At 45.5% G+C, this 19,179-nt stretch overlaps 1 protein-coding gene across 1 annotated transcript in view; it reads right to left on the reverse strand.

Moving 5' to 3' along the window:
• TTBK2 (tau tubulin kinase 2) overlaps positions 1-19,179 on the reverse strand; it is a 198,717-nt gene that overhangs the window by 58,322 nt on the left and 121,216 nt on the right. The window contains exons 6-8 of the mRNA XM_065403081.1: positions 10,418-10,483; positions 8,815-8,907; positions 6,961-7,086 (exon numbers count right to left, since the gene is read on the reverse strand). Coding sequence (XP_065259153.1) covers positions 6,961-7,086; positions 8,815-8,907; positions 10,418-10,483 — 285 coding nt within the window. The remainder of the gene's footprint in view (positions 1-6,960; positions 7,087-8,814; positions 8,908-10,417; positions 10,484-19,179) is intronic.

The following is a 19,179-nucleotide window of genomic DNA, read 5'->3' on the forward strand; positions in this document are numbered from 1 at the left end:
GGGAATTATAGATCAGTCAGACACACTTTAATACAAATCATTATACAATCTGTTGGTAAGCACCTAAAGGATAACAGGGTTATAAGTAATAGCCAATATGGATTTGTCAAGAACAAATCATGCCAAACCAACCTAATTTCCTTCTCTAACAGGGTTAATATCCTTTAAAAAAATCAAATGCACAACTACAACATGGGGAATAAATGACTAGACAGTAGACTGGTGAAAAGGATCTGCAGGCTATAGCGGATCACAAATTGAATATGAGTCAACAATGTTATGCAGTTGCGAAAATGTCTAATATAATTCTGAGGTGTATTAACAGGAGTGTCAAATGTAAGATATTTGAGATAATTGTTTCACTGTATTCGGCAGCTGTGAGGATTCAGTTGGAGTACTGTGTACAGTTTTGGATACGACACTTTAAAAAAGATGTGGTCAAACTGAAGCAAGTCCAGAGGAGAGCAATAAAAATGATCAAATGTTTAAAAATCCTGACCTCTGAGGAAAGGTTAAAAAAACTCTTGAGAAAAGAAGACTGATGGGGAACCTGATAACAATCTTCAAATATATTAAGAGCTGTTATAAAGAGAATGGTGATCAATTGTCCTCCATGTCCACTAAACAAGAAACAATCAGCTTAATCTGCAGCAAGGAAGATTTAGGTTAGATATCAGGAAAAGCTTTCTAACAATAAGGATAGTTAAGTACTGGAACAGGTTACCAAGAGAGTTTGTGGAATGTCCATCAAAGTTTTTTAAGAACAACTTAGGCAAAAACCTGTTAAGGATGATCTAGGTATACTTGTTCCTGTCTCAGCATGGGGGGATGGACTAGGTAACCTCTCGAGATTCCTTCCAGTTCTACATTTCTGTGATTCTATAAATAAATAACAACAAAGAACTATGACACAAATCCACACCCCAAAAAGTACTTTTACAACTGACACTAATTCAGGTAATCCAGGTATTGGAATGGGCATGGAAAGTACAATACACTCTTACCCCTAAAGGTATGGCCATCCAATTCAAAGTTATGGCACATGGACAGGGTGGTGTAGGGAAGCTTGCACTATAGCTGTAAAAATTCTATGAATAATCGAAGGACATTAGTCTACAGGACTGTCATGGCTTTGCCTTGGAAGAGGTAAAATCTATAAATGTATCACTTTAATCTCTTATTGAGTTTCTGTGTCTACAACAGGGTGGGCCATATAAAGAAAGGTGGGGGTGGTGTACATACAGCAGACCTACACAGACAGACAGACAGAAAGAAATGCACTGGCAAATGAGGAACTTGATATCACTTGATATTTCCAGTTCTTATTTAAAATCCTAGATCTTGATTTATCTGTTAATGTTAACAAGCCAAGTAATCAATAGGAATTAAAAAAGGAACGGGCATTAATCTATGCTGCCTGATCAGCAATCTCGATGGTAGATAAAGGAAGTGGTTTCCAGCAGAAGAAACAGTTTTACTGCAAATAATAGCTAAAAGGCTGCAGTGAGAAAGAAACATGTTTCCCAGACAAAACTCCACAGATATCAACCTAAGGAAAAATGTCGACGGCATTGGTCTCCTAGAGACAGACACAGCAAAGGTATAAGATAAATATAACAGAATAAACTGATAAACAGATGCAATAACAGAGCTTCAGTTGCTGCTGTTTTCTTCCTTCTTAGAATAAACAGTGATGCATTAGTGGCCATCTAATCAGGTTGGCTTTGATTTGTCTGAATATGCTCTGTGAAAACAAGAGAACCAATGCACAATTTGCTGATGTTACACATAAATAGTCTCTACTTTGGAACTGCAGATGTGTGAATATGGAACAGTATGAAAGAAAATTTTTCCAGAGGAAAGCGAATTAGTTTCACATGCCCAAACATAATTTAATGGTGATGATAAATATTCTTATCTGTAGTTTTCTGGAAGTTGTAATTCCAGAATTAGTTAATATAATGCACTTATTCAGATTCATTCTCTGCAGTGTACGACTCAGCCAGTACATAGAATATCATTATCTACAAATCAATCAAGTCTATTTGAAAGGCCAGCAGGAAGGGGTTTACTGACTCTTAACTAGATCTTGATAGTTTTCCCACATCCTAGATAAAGGGTGGAGAAAGTGTATGGAGGGGGCGGGAAGAAGGGGTTGGTCTCTTCTATTGCCATGGAACAAAAAATGGAAATTTACAACAGAGGACAATTATTGTAGTCACACTTATTGTTCTCCACTTTAAACCTCTGAAGGAACCAGGGACTCAATCCTGCTCCCACTCAGGTCAATGACAAAACTCCAATTGCCTTCAATCAATTAAAGGAAACGTTTACATCAGTGCCCATCTTGGTACATCCAGACCTGGCAAAACCCTTTGTTGTTGAAGCAGACACTTCCAACTATGTGATCAGAGCAGTTTTGTCAAGCAGCACAGGACCCATCACTGCATTTTATTCCCAGAAACTGACTCCCATTGAGAAAAACTATAAGATATGTGACAAAGAACTGCTGGCCATAAAGCCTGCTTTTGAAGAATGGCTTCATCACCTTTATACCACATTGCAGGTATATGCGAATTACAAGAACCTAGAAACCTGAGAACAGCAAAAGCTCTCAAACAATGTCAGATCTGTTGACCCCTTTTTTCCCTCCACGTTTGACTTCACCATGACTATTGCCCAAGTGCCAGGAATGGTAAACCCGACAAGTTGCCTCCTAAGAGTGAGTACTGGGACAAAGGAGATGGGACTCTAGAAGCAGTCACAATCCGGAAACCCTGACATTTCACCAACATGGTGATAAACAATACAGTAACTTGCTCTCTCTTGGGAACTCCCTCCTACTCTTTGATCCATTTGCAGTGAAATTTATATTGACCAGTAAGGACTTAGCTCCTGACTCGAAATTCTCAGTCAAGAAAAGGAACCTCTTGTTTAAAGACCAGATTTATATTCCAAACAGTCAACCACGCCTAGTGATGCCCTGGCTATGTCATGATTCTCCCCTTGCTGTCCATTTCAGTCACTTGAAAACATTGAGGCTGGTCTCTTGAAATTTCTGGTGGCCAAAACTGCATTTGTTCATTGAGTCCTACATTAACTCCTGTGACATGAGCGCTTGAACAAAGACTCCCTGCGCCAAACCTCTTGGGCGCTTTGATTCCTCTGCTAACTCTGTCTCAACCCTGATTTTCCATCTCCATGAACTTTATCACTGACTTTCCCAATTCCCATTGCCACTTGACTCTGCTAGTTGTTGTTGACCTACTTACAAAAATGTCACGTTTCGTGCCATGACTTCAAATTCCCTCTGTGGAGGTAACAGCCTATGCCCTTCCAGGGTGCAATCAAGACCAGTGAGGGGCTATGTCACCTTTGCCCTGAAACCTGGGGTACCTAACTGCTGAAGCTCCCAATTTGGGCTCCTCAAAAACAGCCAAACAGATTCAGGTCACATCCTGAGTGTCTGTTTATAGCCGCAGCCTGCCAGAACACTCCAGTTTCCAATAGCCTTGGTTATCACTTGCAAGATGACCCCAGCACACTCCCAGTCCCAAATTTTCCCCCCAAAACAGGTGTTCTACACTGTCCAGTCCTGTCCTGGACAATCCAGATATTTTAGGTTCATTGCCCCTATCAGAGGATCAATATCCAACAGTTTGCTGCTTTAAATGGAGTTACCCACACAATTTAGATAAAGTACAACACTGGATTTGTTTTGATTAAAGAATAAAACAAGTTTCTTTAACTACAAAGAGATAGGTTTTAAGTGAGTAAAAGTATAATGCATTAAAGTCAAAAACGGTTACAAGCAAAAAATAAAGATAAAATGCTTCCTAGTACTAAAACTTAATAAAACTTTCAAGTTGAAATCCTTTACCACATTTCCAATAACATTGCTGACCAAATTCTCAGGCCAGGATCTTCTCCCTTAGTCCAAAGGCTGCTTCTTTTGTCTTTCTAGGTGAAAGCGCGATGGATAGGGACAGATACCTTAGGGTGGTTTTGCCCCTCACTTTTACAGTCCAGTCACCCTTTGAAATGCATTTTCTTGAAGGTTATCCCTATATAATGTTTATTCCTGCTGTGAGGACGGAGACAAGGAGTCTTGTGGTGAAAGAGGTTTCATGCTGTTGTTTGCTAAGATGCAGATATGTTTGTTCCTAACCCCTTTCCTTGACAAAGAATGGCCACTTGATAGGCGATTGCCCTCCAACTGAAACCTGGCTAGAAGCGTCAGCTTGTCCTTAGTCTTTGAGAAACTGATTTACCCAAACTTTTCTGATAAACACATTTCAGACCTAATTTCAGCGTATGTTTATAACTTTACATATAATGTTACTACATATATTTTATCATGAAATTATTGACCAGTGGGTTATAGGGTTGCCAACTTTCTACTCACACAAAACCAAACACCCCTGCCCCGCCTCTTCTCCAAGGCCCTGCCCCTTCTCCAAGGCCCCACCTCCTGCTAACTCCACACACACACCCCGTCGCTCACTCTCCCCACCCTCACTCACTCACTCATTTTCACCAGGCTGGCTCAGAGGATTGGGGTGCGGGAGGGGCTGAAGGCTCCAGCTGGGGGTGCGGGCTCCGGGGTGGGGCCAGGAATGAGAGGCTTGGAGTGCAGGAGGGGGCTGAGGGTGGAGCTGAGGGGTTCAGAGTATGGGAAGGGGCTACGGGCTGAGGCAGGGGGTTGGGGTCTTGGAGGGGGTACGGGTTCCGGGGTGGGGCCAGAAATGAGGGGTTCAGGGTGCAGGAGGGGGCTCTGGGCTGGGGAAGGGGGTTGGGGTGTGGGGGGAGTGAGGGCTTCAGCTGGGGGTGTGGGCTCTGTTGTGGAGCTGGGGATGAGGGTTTTGGGGTGCAGGAGGGGGCTCCGGGCTGGGGCAGAGGGGTTTGGAGTGCAGGAGGGGGCTCTGGGCTGGGGTATGGGGGCTCTGACTGGGGGGGGGGTACTCTGGGCTGGGGATGAGATGAGTGGTTTAGGGTACAGGAGGGTGCTCAGGGCTGGGACTGAGGAGTTTGGAGGGCAATCAGGGCTGGGGCAGGGACTCAGGAGGGGGTCGGGGTGCAGGCTCTGGGCAGCGCTTACCTCAAGCAGCTCCCGGAAGCAGAGACATGTCCCCCCTCCGGCTCCTATGCAGAGGAGCAGCCAGGCGGCTTTGCGCGCTGTCCCGTCTGCAGGAGCCATGGTTCCCAGCCAATGGGAGCTGCAGAGCCAGAGCTTGGGGCAGGAGCAGCGTGCAGAGCCCCCTGGCTGTCCCTACACATAGGAGCCGGAGGGGGGACATGCTGCTGCTTCCTGGAGCCGCGCTGAGCCATGGCAGGCAGGGAGCCTGCCTTAGCCCCATTGCGCTGCCGACCGGCTTTTTTAATGGCCTGACCAGTGCCGCCAGGGTTCCTTTTTGACCGGACATTCCAGTCAAAAACTGGACACCTAGTGTGTACGGTGTGGATGCAGGGGTGCATTCCGTCATATATCCCAACTGTTTTGCAACTATGTCTTCCAACTCTATGGTCAACTATCTAACATAACATCTGATCGAGAATCACAGTTCATTTCATATTTCTGGCAGGAGTTGTTCAAGCTCCTTGTCATGGGGTGACTAATGCACACACACCCTGCAGGGTTTAATGCAGGCCAGATGGGCTAATTAACAGATTAGGCGGCTGATTAAGGATGCTCAGCTGGGCAGAAATAGGCAGGGCCTATAAAGCCCAGGAGCTGAGAGGAGAAGAGGTGGCTGGGAAAAGGCAGACACTCCTAGGAGAAAGGGAGGAGTGAGCTGAGACTGCAGTCACTCCCTGGGAAGAGGGAGGAGGCTCTGGGAACTGGTAGGCCCAGGAAGAATAGGGGGACCAGTGGTAGGAAGAAGCCCTGGGATAGAGCAGTGAGGGCAGAGAGAGAAGGCCCAGGCTGCTGAGCTGAAAATCCCTGGTCTGGGACCTGGAGAAGAGGGCGGGCCTTGGTTCCCCTACCAGCCCCTGGGCAAGTGGCACAGAAGAAGTGAGCAAGAGGACTGCCTACAACTACTGAGGAGTTAATCTTCCCCAGAAGGGGGGAACATGGACAGTGACACAGCCAGAGGGCTGAGCCATGAAGAGGACGTTATGGTTCCTGAGGCTGCAAGAGGAGCTGCAGGTGGACAGAGTGACGGTGTGCAAATGGTGGACGGGGGAGCGTTGGCCTCGAGCTAATCCCCAGAGTACCAGAAGGAGGCACCAGTCCAGCATTGAGTGGTGCACCCCGTGACACTCCTGAATGTGGATCTACATGTCTCCTCATCTTATCACTCCAAGACTGATGGACAGATGGAATGAGTGAACCAAATTCTTGAGTAATACTTCTGTTGCTTTATCAGTTACCACCGGAATGACTGGGTTTCGCTTCTCTCTTCTGCCAAATTTGTATACAATTACTCTAACCACAGATCAACCCACCAGAGTCCTTTTTACACCAACTACGGTTTCCTCCACCTGTCCATGCCACAAGTCTCCCACATACTTGCACCATCCAACTTAGCTGAACACCTGCACTGCATCCAGGAGGAGTTCAAAGCCCACCTAGAATTGGCCAAAAGAGATTACAAAGGTTTGCAGACCTCTGTCTGCAGAGAACCCCTCACATCACAGTTTTAGATAAAATATGGCTCTCCACATGGCACCTTGGCTCTACCCCACCTTCACAAAGCTAGATTACTGATACAGTGGCCCATTGCAGGTCATCCAACAGATGACCTGCAATGAACGCTGTAGCCTTCAAACTATCTTAGTATCAAACTGCCAAACTTCACCAAAGTACCTTATTGCCATTAAAATAGCTCTACAGTGGGACAGTCCATAATCATTATTGTCATGGACACAGGATCAGATCAAAGAAGGATAATTATGGTAAAATAAGGCAAAACAAGATTATTTAAAAAATTAGAAATACAAAAAAGTAAAAAGGCTTACCTGGTAATCGGGTTTTGTACAGTAATCTAAATTGGAGATGTGATCTAGAAAGATGTTGAATTCTTGGGGGAGATGTTTCAACATGAGCCTGTGGTCATACCTCTCTTTTATGGAGCCCACTTGCTCCTAGGAACAGTTAGCACAAAAAAGCATTAGCACACCACCATTCCCAACTGCAGAATATTCACACCATACATCACAGGCATTAAGTGCAATATTTTTGGTCAGAGTTGAAGGGTGTATGAAAAGGAGATTAATCCTTTAGGTTATAACAGGGCTAGAGATCCTGCCATTGCCCTTAGCACCAATGTAAAATGTTCTTTATACCTCCAACTCAATACAGTAACTCCTCACTTAACATCCTCCCGCTTAACGTTGTTTCAAAGTTACGTCGCTGCTCCATTAGGGAACATGCTCGTTTAAAGTTGTACAATATTCCCTTATAACGTCGTTTGGCTGCCTGCTCTATCCTCTGCTTGTAAGATTCTGTGGAAGAGCAGTGACTTTACAAGGGAGCATTGCACAAGTTCCTCTTCTCTGCCTTCTCCCCCTCCCACCCAGCGCTTCCCCCGCCGCCAAACAGCTGTTTGGTGTCACTTAGGACTTTCTGGGAGGGTGGGGGAGGAGCGGGGAAGCAGCGTGTTCTGGTGAGGAGGTGGAGTGGGGGTGGGAAGTGGTGGGCCTGGAGTGGAGTGGGGACGGGAAGAGGTGGGCCTGGAGCATCCCTCGGCAAAGATGGCGCCTGTTTTTCTGGGGGGAAGCTGCCGCTGCTGCTGCACAAGGTGCTTCCTAGCATCCTTGCCTGCAGCAGGCTGTGCCTGTGTGGGGTAAGCCAGGGGCACCTCCCAACCACAGTACAGTACTGTACAGTATATACTGCCTTTTGTCTGCCCCCCAAAAATTTCCTTGGAACCTAACTCTCCCCATTTACATTAAATCTTATGGGAAAATTGGATTCGTTTAATATCATTTCACTTAAAGTTGCATTTTTCAGGAATATAACTACAACATTAAGTGAGGCGTTACTGTATTTAAATGCTAGTCTAATTTTCTCTCTGTGTGTGTGTGTGTGTGTGTGTTCTGTTGCTGTTTGACACCACTGATTATAATTGGACATTACAACTCTACTAGAATCAAAGACAGAGATTTAAAAGTTCTATTATGTCATCTACTTCAGTTCACTTCTGATACATAATTACTCCTCAGAGTAGACATTTTTTAGTATTTTTATTCAGTCCAATATCAATTAGTCTGTGGTTTCCAAAGTCAGAAGAATAGGAGCAGTCCTTTGTATGGCCCAACTTCATCTACCAACATAGCTAAGTTAATCAGAAAGTGCTTTTGATTATGCTATACTTTCAAAATAGGTAGAAACAAGTAGTGGGCACAGGCCATCAGAGGTTGCTTTTTCTTTGCATACCTCCCATAAGACATCTGCCCAACAGCATGACCACAGATCTACTGGGCTAACTTTGTCTAACAGCAAATACTGAATGTCTATTTCCAAGATGAAATGTCAAAGTATGAAATTTTGTACAAAAGGTTTGTGAAGGCAAAAAACACTGGTTTCAAAATCGGGCCATGAATTAATGTATGTACATTTATATTTGCCCTCTATAATGAATCTGTAAAAACTGTAAGCTCTGTCTAAATTCCCTTGCAAACTAAGACCATTTGTAACCTCCACAGCACTTTAAGCCATGACATTAGCACTGTGAAGTGAGGGGGGGAAATCACTAGAAACTGCTCTAAAATGTAACATTAGAATTTTATGAACCAATGATTCTTAAGTAGATTTTTCATGAAGGTGTTTATGTGCAATGCCCATCTAAGATACTTATTTCTAGATTTTACCTTGTCTTTTATTTTTCTCCAAGGCAGCTGTCCAACCACAAACTCTACCAACATGTAAAACAGGGACCAGAGGTCATCATGCCTTCCCATTTCCTGTGAAAAAGAAAAGGGATGGAATTTTGTTACTCCTCATAACTGCTGTACTTTACCTTACTACTATGCAATCAAAGCTAATGGGCTTTGCTAGATCCTGTATTGCTCTAGAGCATGGGTTGGCAAACTACGGACCACGGGCTGCATCTGGCCTGCCAGCCACTTTAATCCAGATCTCAAGCTCCTGCTGGGGAGCGGGGTCTGGGGCTTGCCCCGCTCCAGCTGGGGAGCAGATTCGGGGGCCGCTCTGCGCTGTTTCTGAAAGCAGCAGCATGTCCTCCTTCTGGCTCCTACGCGTAGGGGCAGCCAGGGGCCTTGGCTCCGCACGCTGTCCCCACCCCAAGTGCTGCCCCCGCAGCTCTCATTGACCGGGAATGGCAGCCAATGGGAGCTGCAGGGGTGGTGCCTGTGGACAGGGCAGCGTGCAGCAGAGCCACCTGGCCATGTTTCCACATAGGAGCCAGAGGGGGGACATGCCGCTGCTTCCAGGAGCCGCTTGAGGTAAGTGCTGCCTGGAGCCTGCACCCCTGAGAGACAGCTCCTGCGCCTCACTCCCTGCCCCAGCCCTCATCCCCCTCCCACCCTCCGAACCCCTCAGTCCCAGTCCAGAGCACCCTCCTACACCCCAAACCCCTCATCCCCAGCCCCACCCCAGAGCCTGCACCCCCAGCCGAAGCCCTCAGCCCCCCCTCCCCGAGCCCAGCCCCCCCGCCCCAGACCGGAGCCCCTTCCCCCGCCCTGAACTCATCATTTCTGGCCCTACCCCGGAGCCTGCACCCCCAGCCAGAGCCCTCACCCCCTCCTGCACCCCAACCCCAATTTCATGAGCATTCATGGCCCACCATACAATTTCCATACCCAGATGTGGCCCTTGGGCCAAAACGTTTGCCCACACCTGCTCCAGAGACTTCAACTATTGTATATTCCCAATAAAACCGATTAGAAGAAAAATTGCAAAACAGATCCCTATAATACTGCAAGTAGGAAAACACTCTCTCCTTTTCTCATCACTTCAGATGGAAGAATAAAAAGCACAGAAAAAATTAAAAGAGGAAGCATGTTAAAATATGATTGCAGGGATGTACATCGTTTTACTGTGAAGTGAAATGTCATCACACTGGCAATAGTAGTTTGTCCAAAATTCTCTAATACCCTGAGATCATGATGATAAGTGGAATATACTGTAAATATAATATGTTATCACCTGATAATTTCATCTTCCCTGTTCTACTCTCTTGTGGTATGATTAAAACAGTGATGATAATAATTAAAACAACTATTATGATTTCTGCAACCAGAACACCATTATGAAGATAAGACATTCAGTTATCTACAGTAATGTAAAAGTGACCTATTCTTTCCTAAATATTTCCCACAGTCTAACATCTTTCTATATAATAATGACAATGGGACACAGAAAATGAAGCAAGATTTATACTATACATACAATTGACAGTCTTTTTAATTACTATAAAACTCAGACAGGTGTGATGTAAGCACAGATACTCACTCTGTTTCTGTGAGCATTGATTGATGCATATCGTACTGTTCCTCGAAAACCCGCAACAGCTCGTGGCTATCAAAGAAGCACAAACACAAAAATCAAAGATTTTTCAGTATTACAGAAGATAAACCACCTGATTACACACAGCAACATGTAAAACCTACTACAGTACAGAAGATGGAGCAAAGGCAAATGTCATTTAGATCCTCTGTCTACTTTCGGTTTCCCATATTGCTGGTACAATATTACTGCAAGAGATTCATTGCAGGCTCAAATGGACATGACAAGATGGTGTGCCGCATATCCACACATGAGTTAGCTCCAGGGGAAAGTTATCCTCTACCTAGGTTAGCTTTTGTTTTGAAGAGTGTCAAATTCTCACAGAGAGGCCTCTTAGGAAAAACAAGATGCATGGTGGGTTTACTAATATCTTTCTCCACTGAGTCTTGGTTCTAAATCTCAGGAAGTCTGAAGTTTAAACTATGAAAGGAACAGACGCATACAAGTATCTTTGAACAATCTGAAGATACTGCTAGGTCTCAGCTATCTTACATCAGAGAACAGCTGGGGACAATTAGGCATCTGTTAAAATTATTTTTATTATCACAATTATTTTTCAGATCAAGAGGTCAATGATTTGAGAAATTCCAAGAGAGGGAGAACCCATATAAAAGTCTCAAAGCTGTGAGCCGAGAAATAAATAGCATGTAATGGGCACCTCATTAGGCTAACAAAAGGCAAAATATAGCTGAAGAAAGAAATGCATTTGCTGCATCAGATGTTGTAGAATGCCAGTAAGCACAATACCAATCAACCTCTCTCCCCAGAAGCACCTTCTTTGGCAGCTTCCTGGTCCCTACTAACTCTCCACAGAACAGGGCTACTCTTTTATGGGAACTTTTTCCAGTGTGTCTTTCTGGTGCTGGTCCTTTAAACTTGGCAGAACCAAGCAACCGTAGCCCTAAAGTGGCCATCTTTGGCACTGTAACTGGCAGCATCTCTCTCTCCAACTTCTAGCTGGTGAATACCTGTCTTTCTTTCTCACTGCTGAGAAGATAGCACATTCTCACAGATCAAACTGAACTTTTAGAGCCACAGCAGATAGCTATAGAATAGTAATGACTTCCTGATGTCTCCTGCTCCCAATAAAACATTATAGGAGCAGTGTAACTAAATATTTATTTTGTAATATTTTAATCTTCATGTTTATGGTACAAAATAAGTATTATATTACATTGTCAGAAATAGACATCCTACTCATTTTAGCCACTTAACTCACCCCACATAGACACAAAAAATAACCCCTGCCTGAACTGCTAAATGTTATTTCTGTCTTTTCCTTTTTCCTGAACTTAAGATTTTCAAAAGCAATTTCTTCTTTTTGTTTCCTCTAAAAATCAATGCAAGAGACTTGTATAACCTACACCAGTTCTCACTTGATCTGAGAGGGAGTGAGGGTGAACTCTACTTGCCTGGGGACCTGTCATAACTATAAAAGGAAGGGTAACAGCTCTCTGTGTACAGTACTAAAATCCCTCCTGGTCAGAGACTCCAAAATCCTTTTACCTGTAAAGGGTTAAGAAGCTCGGGTAACCTGGCTGACACCTGACCCAGAGGACCAATGAGGGGACAAGATACTTTCAAATCTTGGGGGGGGAAAAGGCTTTTGTGTGTGTCCTTTGTTTAAGGGGTTGTTCGCTCTTGGGACTGAGAGGGACCAGACATCAATCCAGGTTCTCCCCATCTTTCTAAACAAGTCTCTCTTATTTCAAAATTGTAAGTAAAAGCCAGGCAAGGCGTCTTAGATTTACTTTGTTTTCTCAACTTGTAAATGTACCTTTTACCAGAGTGCTTAGCTTGTTTGCTATACTTTGAACCTAAGACAGAGGGGATTCCTCTGAGCTCTTTAAGTTTGATTACCCTGTAAAGTTATTTTCCATACTGATTTTGCAGAGATGATTTTTACCTTTTGCTTTAATTAAAAGCCTTCTTTTTAAGAACCTGATTGATTTCTCCTTGTTTTAAAATCCAAAGGGGGTTTGGATCTGTATTCACCAGGAGTTGGTGAAAGGAAGGAGGGGGGAAGAGTCAATTTCTCCTTGTTTAAGATCCAAGCAGTTTGGATCTGTATTCACCAGGAAATTGGTGAAAGGTTTCTCAAGGCTTCCCAGGGAGGGAATTCTTAAGATGGTGGCAGCGGACCAGAGCTAAGCTGGTAGATAAGCTTAGCAGTTTTCATGCAGGCCCCTACATTTGTACCCTAAAGTTCAAAGTGGGGATACAGCCTTGACATGGTGGCACAGCGGTGGGATCGTTTTAAACCCAAAAGCCAGTAAGAGATTTTTTTTTCCTTCTAGCTGCTTGGAGAGCAGAGCTGAAGGTAGATGCATATCTTATCTCTCCTTGCCTGAAGGCAGAGGTGTTAAGTTTTTTTAACAAGGTCCTTTGTTAAGAGAAGGGTTCAATTAATGAGCAAACAACTGGTAAAGATAATTTACAAGCTGAATTGTGTTTTTTTTCTTTTTTACATCCTCGGAAGTAGCTAGTTAGAAACTCTCTGTTAACTCAGCAGCACTCAGCAGGAGCCTGAGCTAAGTACATCCCAGTTTCAGTCAACTGCAGAGGGGTGTGACCCAGCACAAGAAAACCAGGAAAATGACTACCAAAGAAGAAAAAGCTAAAGAGGAGGCCCACAAGAGAGCTATGGAGCTGAAAGAAAAAGAGATAGAGCTGAGAGACAGAGAAGAGAAAGCCAAAGAGGGGGCCCACAAGAGAGAGATGGAGCTGAGAGACAGAGAAGAGAAAGCCAAAGAGGAGGCCCACAAGAGAGAAATGGAGCTGGAAAAAGCCAAACAGGAGGCCCATGAAAGAGAAGAAAAAGCCAAACAGGAGGCCCATAAAAGAGAGATGGAGCTGAAAAAAAAAGAGATGGAACTGGAAGCAGCAAGGACTAGGCAGGGTGCATCAGACCATCCTAACAACTCCTCTCCAGGTACCACTTCCCATCCCAGGAAATTCCCCACCTACAAGGCAGGCGATGATACTGAGGCCTTCTTAGAAAATTTTGAAAGGGCCTGCCTTGGATACGACATCCCTCCAACCCAGTACATGGTAGAGCTGAGGCCGCAGCTCAGTGGATCCTTAGCAGAAGTGGCGGCTGAAATGCCTAAGGAACACATGAACAGTTATGAACTTTTTAAAAACAAGGCCAGACTCAGAATGGGGCTAACACCCGAGCATGCCCGTCGGCGGTTCAGAGCCCTAAGGTGGAAACCAGATGTGTCATTTACCCGGCATGCCTACCACATTGACAAAAATTGTGATGCCTGGGTATCAGGAGCAAATGTTAAATCTCTGGAAGATCTGCTTTCCCTAGTAAAAATGGAGCAGTTTTTAGAGGGTGTTCCTGAGGAAATAGAAAGGTACATCCTAGATGGGAAGCCCAAAACTGTAACCGAGGCGGGGGAGATTGGAGCCAAATGGGTGGAGGTGACAGAAAAGAAAAAAGCTAGTAGCAGTTGGAGCGAATATCAGAAGGGGCAAGCCGAAACAAAACCTTATCACCGGGGACAACCCAAGGCCCCACCCACATCCCAAGGGAAACCCCAGACGCCTTCTCACCCCACCACACCAGTCTCCAGCAACCAACATCGCCCCGGTGATACCTTAGCAGGGCGATGTTTTAAATGTAATGAACTGGGACATATAAAGGCTCACTGCCCCAAGAACCCCAACCGATTACAGTTCATTACACCCCAATCACACCAAAGATCCCCAGACCCAGATGCCTCTCTCATACCCTCGGAGCGAAGGGAAACCTTGAGAGTGGGCGGAAAGAAGGTTATCGCTTGGAGGGACACTGGGGCACAAGTGTCAACTATCCACCAATCCCTAGTGGACCCCAAACTCATCAACCCGGAGGCTACAGTGACAATTCAACCCTTTGTGTCACAGTCTGTAACCTTGCCTACAGCCAAGTTGCATGTCCAGTACAAGGGCTGGTCAGGAATGTGGACTTTTGCAGTCTATGACAATTATCCCATTCCCATGCTACTGGGGGAAGACTTGGCTAACCATGTGAAGCTAGCCAAGAGGGTGGGAATAGTCACCCGCAGCCAGGCTAAGCAAGCTTTCACCCCCATCCCTGTTCCTGAGCCGTCCACCAGGACCCCGTCTGTGTTACCGGAGACCCAAACACAGGTGGTGGAACCGGATCCCCTGCCAACGACTGCAACAGCCGTAGTGGATCCAATCCCAGAGACCCAGCCAAAGCCAGTCCCAGAACCGGAACTGGCAACGCAACCAGCACCAGAACCATTGCCAGCACTGAGTCCAGCGCTTGCAACCCCGTCTACAACTCCAATGCCAGAGGGCACCAGCGAGCCTAAACTGGCGGAAGCAGCAGATAACCCTACCCAAGAGGCTCAGCCAGAGCCTGAAATACCACATAGTGCACCAGCGGACAGCGGTTCACAGTCAATGGAAAAAGCCCCAGCACCTGCATCGCTTCCAGAGGGACCAAGCCCCAGTCCACAGTCCAAGGAGGAACTGATGTCTCCAGCATCAAGGGAACAGTTCCAGGCCGAGCAGGAAGCAGATGACAGCCTTCAAAAAGCTTGGGCAGCGGCACGGAGCACCCCACCGCCTCTCAGCTCTTCTAACCGATCCCGGTTTGTTGTAGAAAAAGGACTTTTATACAAGGAGACTCTTTCTGGTGGGCACCAGGAAGACTGGCATCCTCAAAGACAGCTGGTAGTTCCCACTAAGTATCGGGTAAAACTCTTGAGCTTAGCCCATGATCATCCCAGTGGCCATTCTGGGGTGAACAGAACCAAAGACCGGTTGGGGAAGTCCTTCCACTGGGAGGGAATGGGCAAGGACGTTGCTAATTATGTCCGGTCTTGTGAGGTGTGCCAACGAGTGGGAAAGCCCCAAGACCAGGTTAAAGCCCCTCTCCAGCCACTACCCATAATTGAGGTCCCATTTCAGCGAGTAGCTGTGGATATTCTGGGTCCTTTCCCAAAGAAGACACCCAGAGGAAAGCAGTACGTACTGACTTTCATGGATTTTGCTACCCGATGGCCGGAAGCTGTACCCTTAAGCAACACCAAGGCTAAAAGTGTGTGCCAGGCATTAGCAGACATTTTTGCCAGGGTAGGGTGGCCCTCCGATATACTTACAGATTCGGGAACTAATTTCCTGGCAGGGAACATGAAAAACCTGTGGAAAGCTCATGGGGTGAATCACTTGGTTGCCACCCCTCATCACCATCAAACCAATGGTCTGGTGGAGAGGTTTAATGGAACTTTGGGGGCCATGATACATAAATTCGTAAATGAACACTCCAATGATTGGGACCTAGTGTTGCAGCAGTTGCTTTTTGCCTACAGGGCTGTACCACATCCCAGTTTAGGGTTTTCACCATTTGAACTTGTGTATGGCCGCGAGGTTAAGGGGCCATTACAGTTGGTGAAGCAGCAATGGGAGGGGTTTACGCCTTCTCCAGGAACTAACATTCTAGACTTTGTAAGCAACCTACAAAACACCCTCCGACACTCTTTAGCCCTTGCTAAAGAAAACCTAAAGGATGCTCAGGAAGAGCAAAAGGCCTGGTATGATAAACATTCCAGAGAACGGTCCTTCAAAGTAGGAGACCAAGTCATGGTCTTAAAGGCGCTCCAGGCCCATAAAATGGAAGCGTCGTGGGAAGGACCATTTACGGTCCAGGAGCGCCTAGGAGCTGTTAACTATCTCATAGCCTCCCCCACCTCCAACATAAAGCCTAAGGTATACCATGTTAATTCTCTTAAGCCCTTTTATTCTAGAGAATTAAACGTTTGCCAGTTTACAGCCCAGGAAACTGATGACGCGGAGTGGCCTGCAGGTGTCTACTATGAAGGAAAAAGGAATGGTGGCGTGGAAGAGGTGAACCTCTCCACGACCCTGGGACGTCTGCAGCGACAGCAGATAAAGGAGCTGTGCACAAGCTTTGCACCGATTTTCTCAGACACTCCAGGACGGACCGAACGGGCATACCACTCCATTGACACAGGTAATGCTCACCCAATTAGAACCCCACCCTACCGGGAGTCACCTCATGCCCAAGCGGCTATACAAAGGGAGATCCAGGACATGCTACAGATGGGTATAATCCGCCCCTCTACCAGTGCATGGGCATCTCCAGTGGTTCTAGTTCCCAAACCAGATGGGGAAATACGCTTTTGCGTGGACTACCGTAAGCTAAATGCTGTAACTCGTCCTGACAACTATCCAATGCCACGCACAGATGAGCTATTGGAAAAATTGGGACATGCCCAATTCATCTCTACTTTAGACTTAACCAAAGGGTACTGGCAAGTACCACTAGATGAACCCGCTAAGGAAAGGTCAGCCTTCGTCACCCAGGCAGGGGTGTATGAATTCAATGTACTCCCTTTCGGGTTGCGAAATGCACCCGCCACCTTCCAAAGACTTGTAGATGGTCTCCTAGCAGGATTGGGAGAATCTGCAGTTGCCTACCTCGATGATGTGGCCATTTTTTCTGATTCATGGACAGAACACCTGGAGCACCTGAAAAAAGTCTTCAAGCGCATCCGGCAGGCAGGACTAACTGTTAAGGCTAAAAAGTGTCAAATAGGCCAAAACAGAGTGACGTACCTGGGGCACCAGGTGGGTCAAGGAACTATAAATCCCCTACAGGCCAAAGTGGATGCTATCCAAAAGTGGCCGGTTCCAAAGTCAAAGAAACAGGTCCAATCCTTCTTAGGCTTGGCCGGATATTATAGGCGATTTGTACCACACTACAGCCAAATCGCCGCCCCGCTGACAGACCTAACCAGAAAGAAACAGCCAAATGCAGTTCAGTGGACTGAGAAGTGTCAAAAGGCCTTTAACCAGCTTAAGGCAACACTCATGTCTGACCCTGTGCTAAGGGCCCCAGACTTTGACAAACTGTTCCTAGTAACCACAGATGCTTCCGAGCGAGGCGTGGGAGCAGTTTTAATGCAGGAAGGACCGGATCAAGAATTCCATCCTGTCGTGTTTCTCAGCAAGAAACTGTCTGAGAGGGAAAGCCACTGGTCAATCAGCGAAAAGGAATGCTACGCCATTGTGTACGCGCTGGAAAAGCTACGCCCATATGTTTGGGGACGACGTTTCCAACTACAAACAGACCATGCTGCGCTACAGTGGCTTCATACCGCCAAGGGAAATAACAAAAAACTTCTTCGGTGGAGTTTAGCTCTCCAAGATTTTGATTTTGAAATACAACACATTTCGGGAGCTTCTAACAAAGTGGCTGATGCACTCTCCCGGGAAAGTTTCCCAGAGTTAACTGGTTAACAATTGTTCGTGAAATAAAACATATTGTTAGTTTTTATATAATCAGTAGTATGTCTAAAGGTACATGTGTTTTATTAACTCTGTTTTCTCCTAAAGCTCCAGGAAGAAATCACAGCCAGTGTGGAACCAAACGTCCAACACTATCTGTGATTTGGGGGGCGTGTCATAACTATAAAAGGAAGGGTAACAGCTCTCTGTGTACAGTACTAAAATCCCTCCTGGTCAGAGACTCCAAAATCCTTTTACCTGTAAAGGGTTAAGAAGCTCGGGTAACCTGGCTGACACCTGACCCAGAGGACCAATGAGGGGACAAGATACTTTCAAATCTTGGGGGGGGAAAGGCTTTTGTGTGTGTCCTTTGTTTAAGGGGTTGTTCGCTCTTGGGACTGAGAGGGACCAGACATCAATCCAGGTTCTCCCCATCTTTCTAAACAAGTCTCTCTTATTTCAAAATTGTAAGTAAAAGCCAGGCAAGGCGTCTTAGATTTACTTTGTTTTCTCAACTTGTAAATGTACCTTTTACCAGAGTGCTTATCTTGTTTGCTATACTTTGAACCTAAGACAGAGGGGATTCCTCTGAGCTCTTTAAGTTTGATTACCCTGTAAAGTTATTTTCCATACTGATTTTGCAGAGATGATTTTTACCTTTTGCTTTAATTAAAAGCCTTCTTTTTAAGAACCTGATTGATTTCTCCTTGTTTTAAAATCCAAAGGGGGTTTGGATCTGTATTCACCAGGAGTTGGTGAAAGGAAGGAGGGGGGAAGGGTCAATTTCTCCTTGTTTAAGATCCAAGCAGTTTGGATCTGTATTCACCAGGAAATTGGTGAAAGGTTTCTCAAGGCTTCCCAGGGAGGGAATTCTTAAGATGGTGGCAGCGGACCAGAGCTAAGCTGGTAGATAAGCTTAGCAGTTTTCATGCAGGCCCCTACATTTGTACCCTAAAGTTCAAAGTGGGGATACAGCCTTGACAGGACCCATGCAAGTTTTTAGAGTTTTCAAAAATAATATGATGAAAAGTTTCTATTCATACACATTTGGAGACCACCACAATATAAAATTATGACTGTAATCAGGAAAAAAAAATTTAATTACCCAACGTGGCTGTCATTAGTTCATGTCCACCAATGTGAGCAACCTTGGGAGCCCTCATATTGGTAGGCCAGCAACTACTGTCATTGTTTGTAACACCACATGGATTAGATCTGCTCTCAAGTAGGATTCCATATCAGCGTTTAAAAAAAAAAAAAAAAGCCCACAGTAGCCAGTGGCCCATCTAAGCAATAGTGGAGCTGAACCAGGATTAGTAAAGGTGGGGAAATCTTTTGCAAAAATTTGTAAATGTAGACAGGGTCTTTGAGTCTACTGTAAATAGACTGGGGTTTTTTTGCACTCTCACAAACAACCTTTAAATGACACTTGGAAGTAA

The sequence above is a fragment of the Emys orbicularis genome, chromosome 4 (genome assembly GCF_028017835.1).
Source record: "Emys orbicularis isolate rEmyOrb1 chromosome 4, rEmyOrb1.hap1, whole genome shotgun sequence".
In the NCBI taxonomy this organism is placed as follows: Eukaryota; Metazoa; Chordata; order Testudines; family Emydidae; genus Emys; species Emys orbicularis.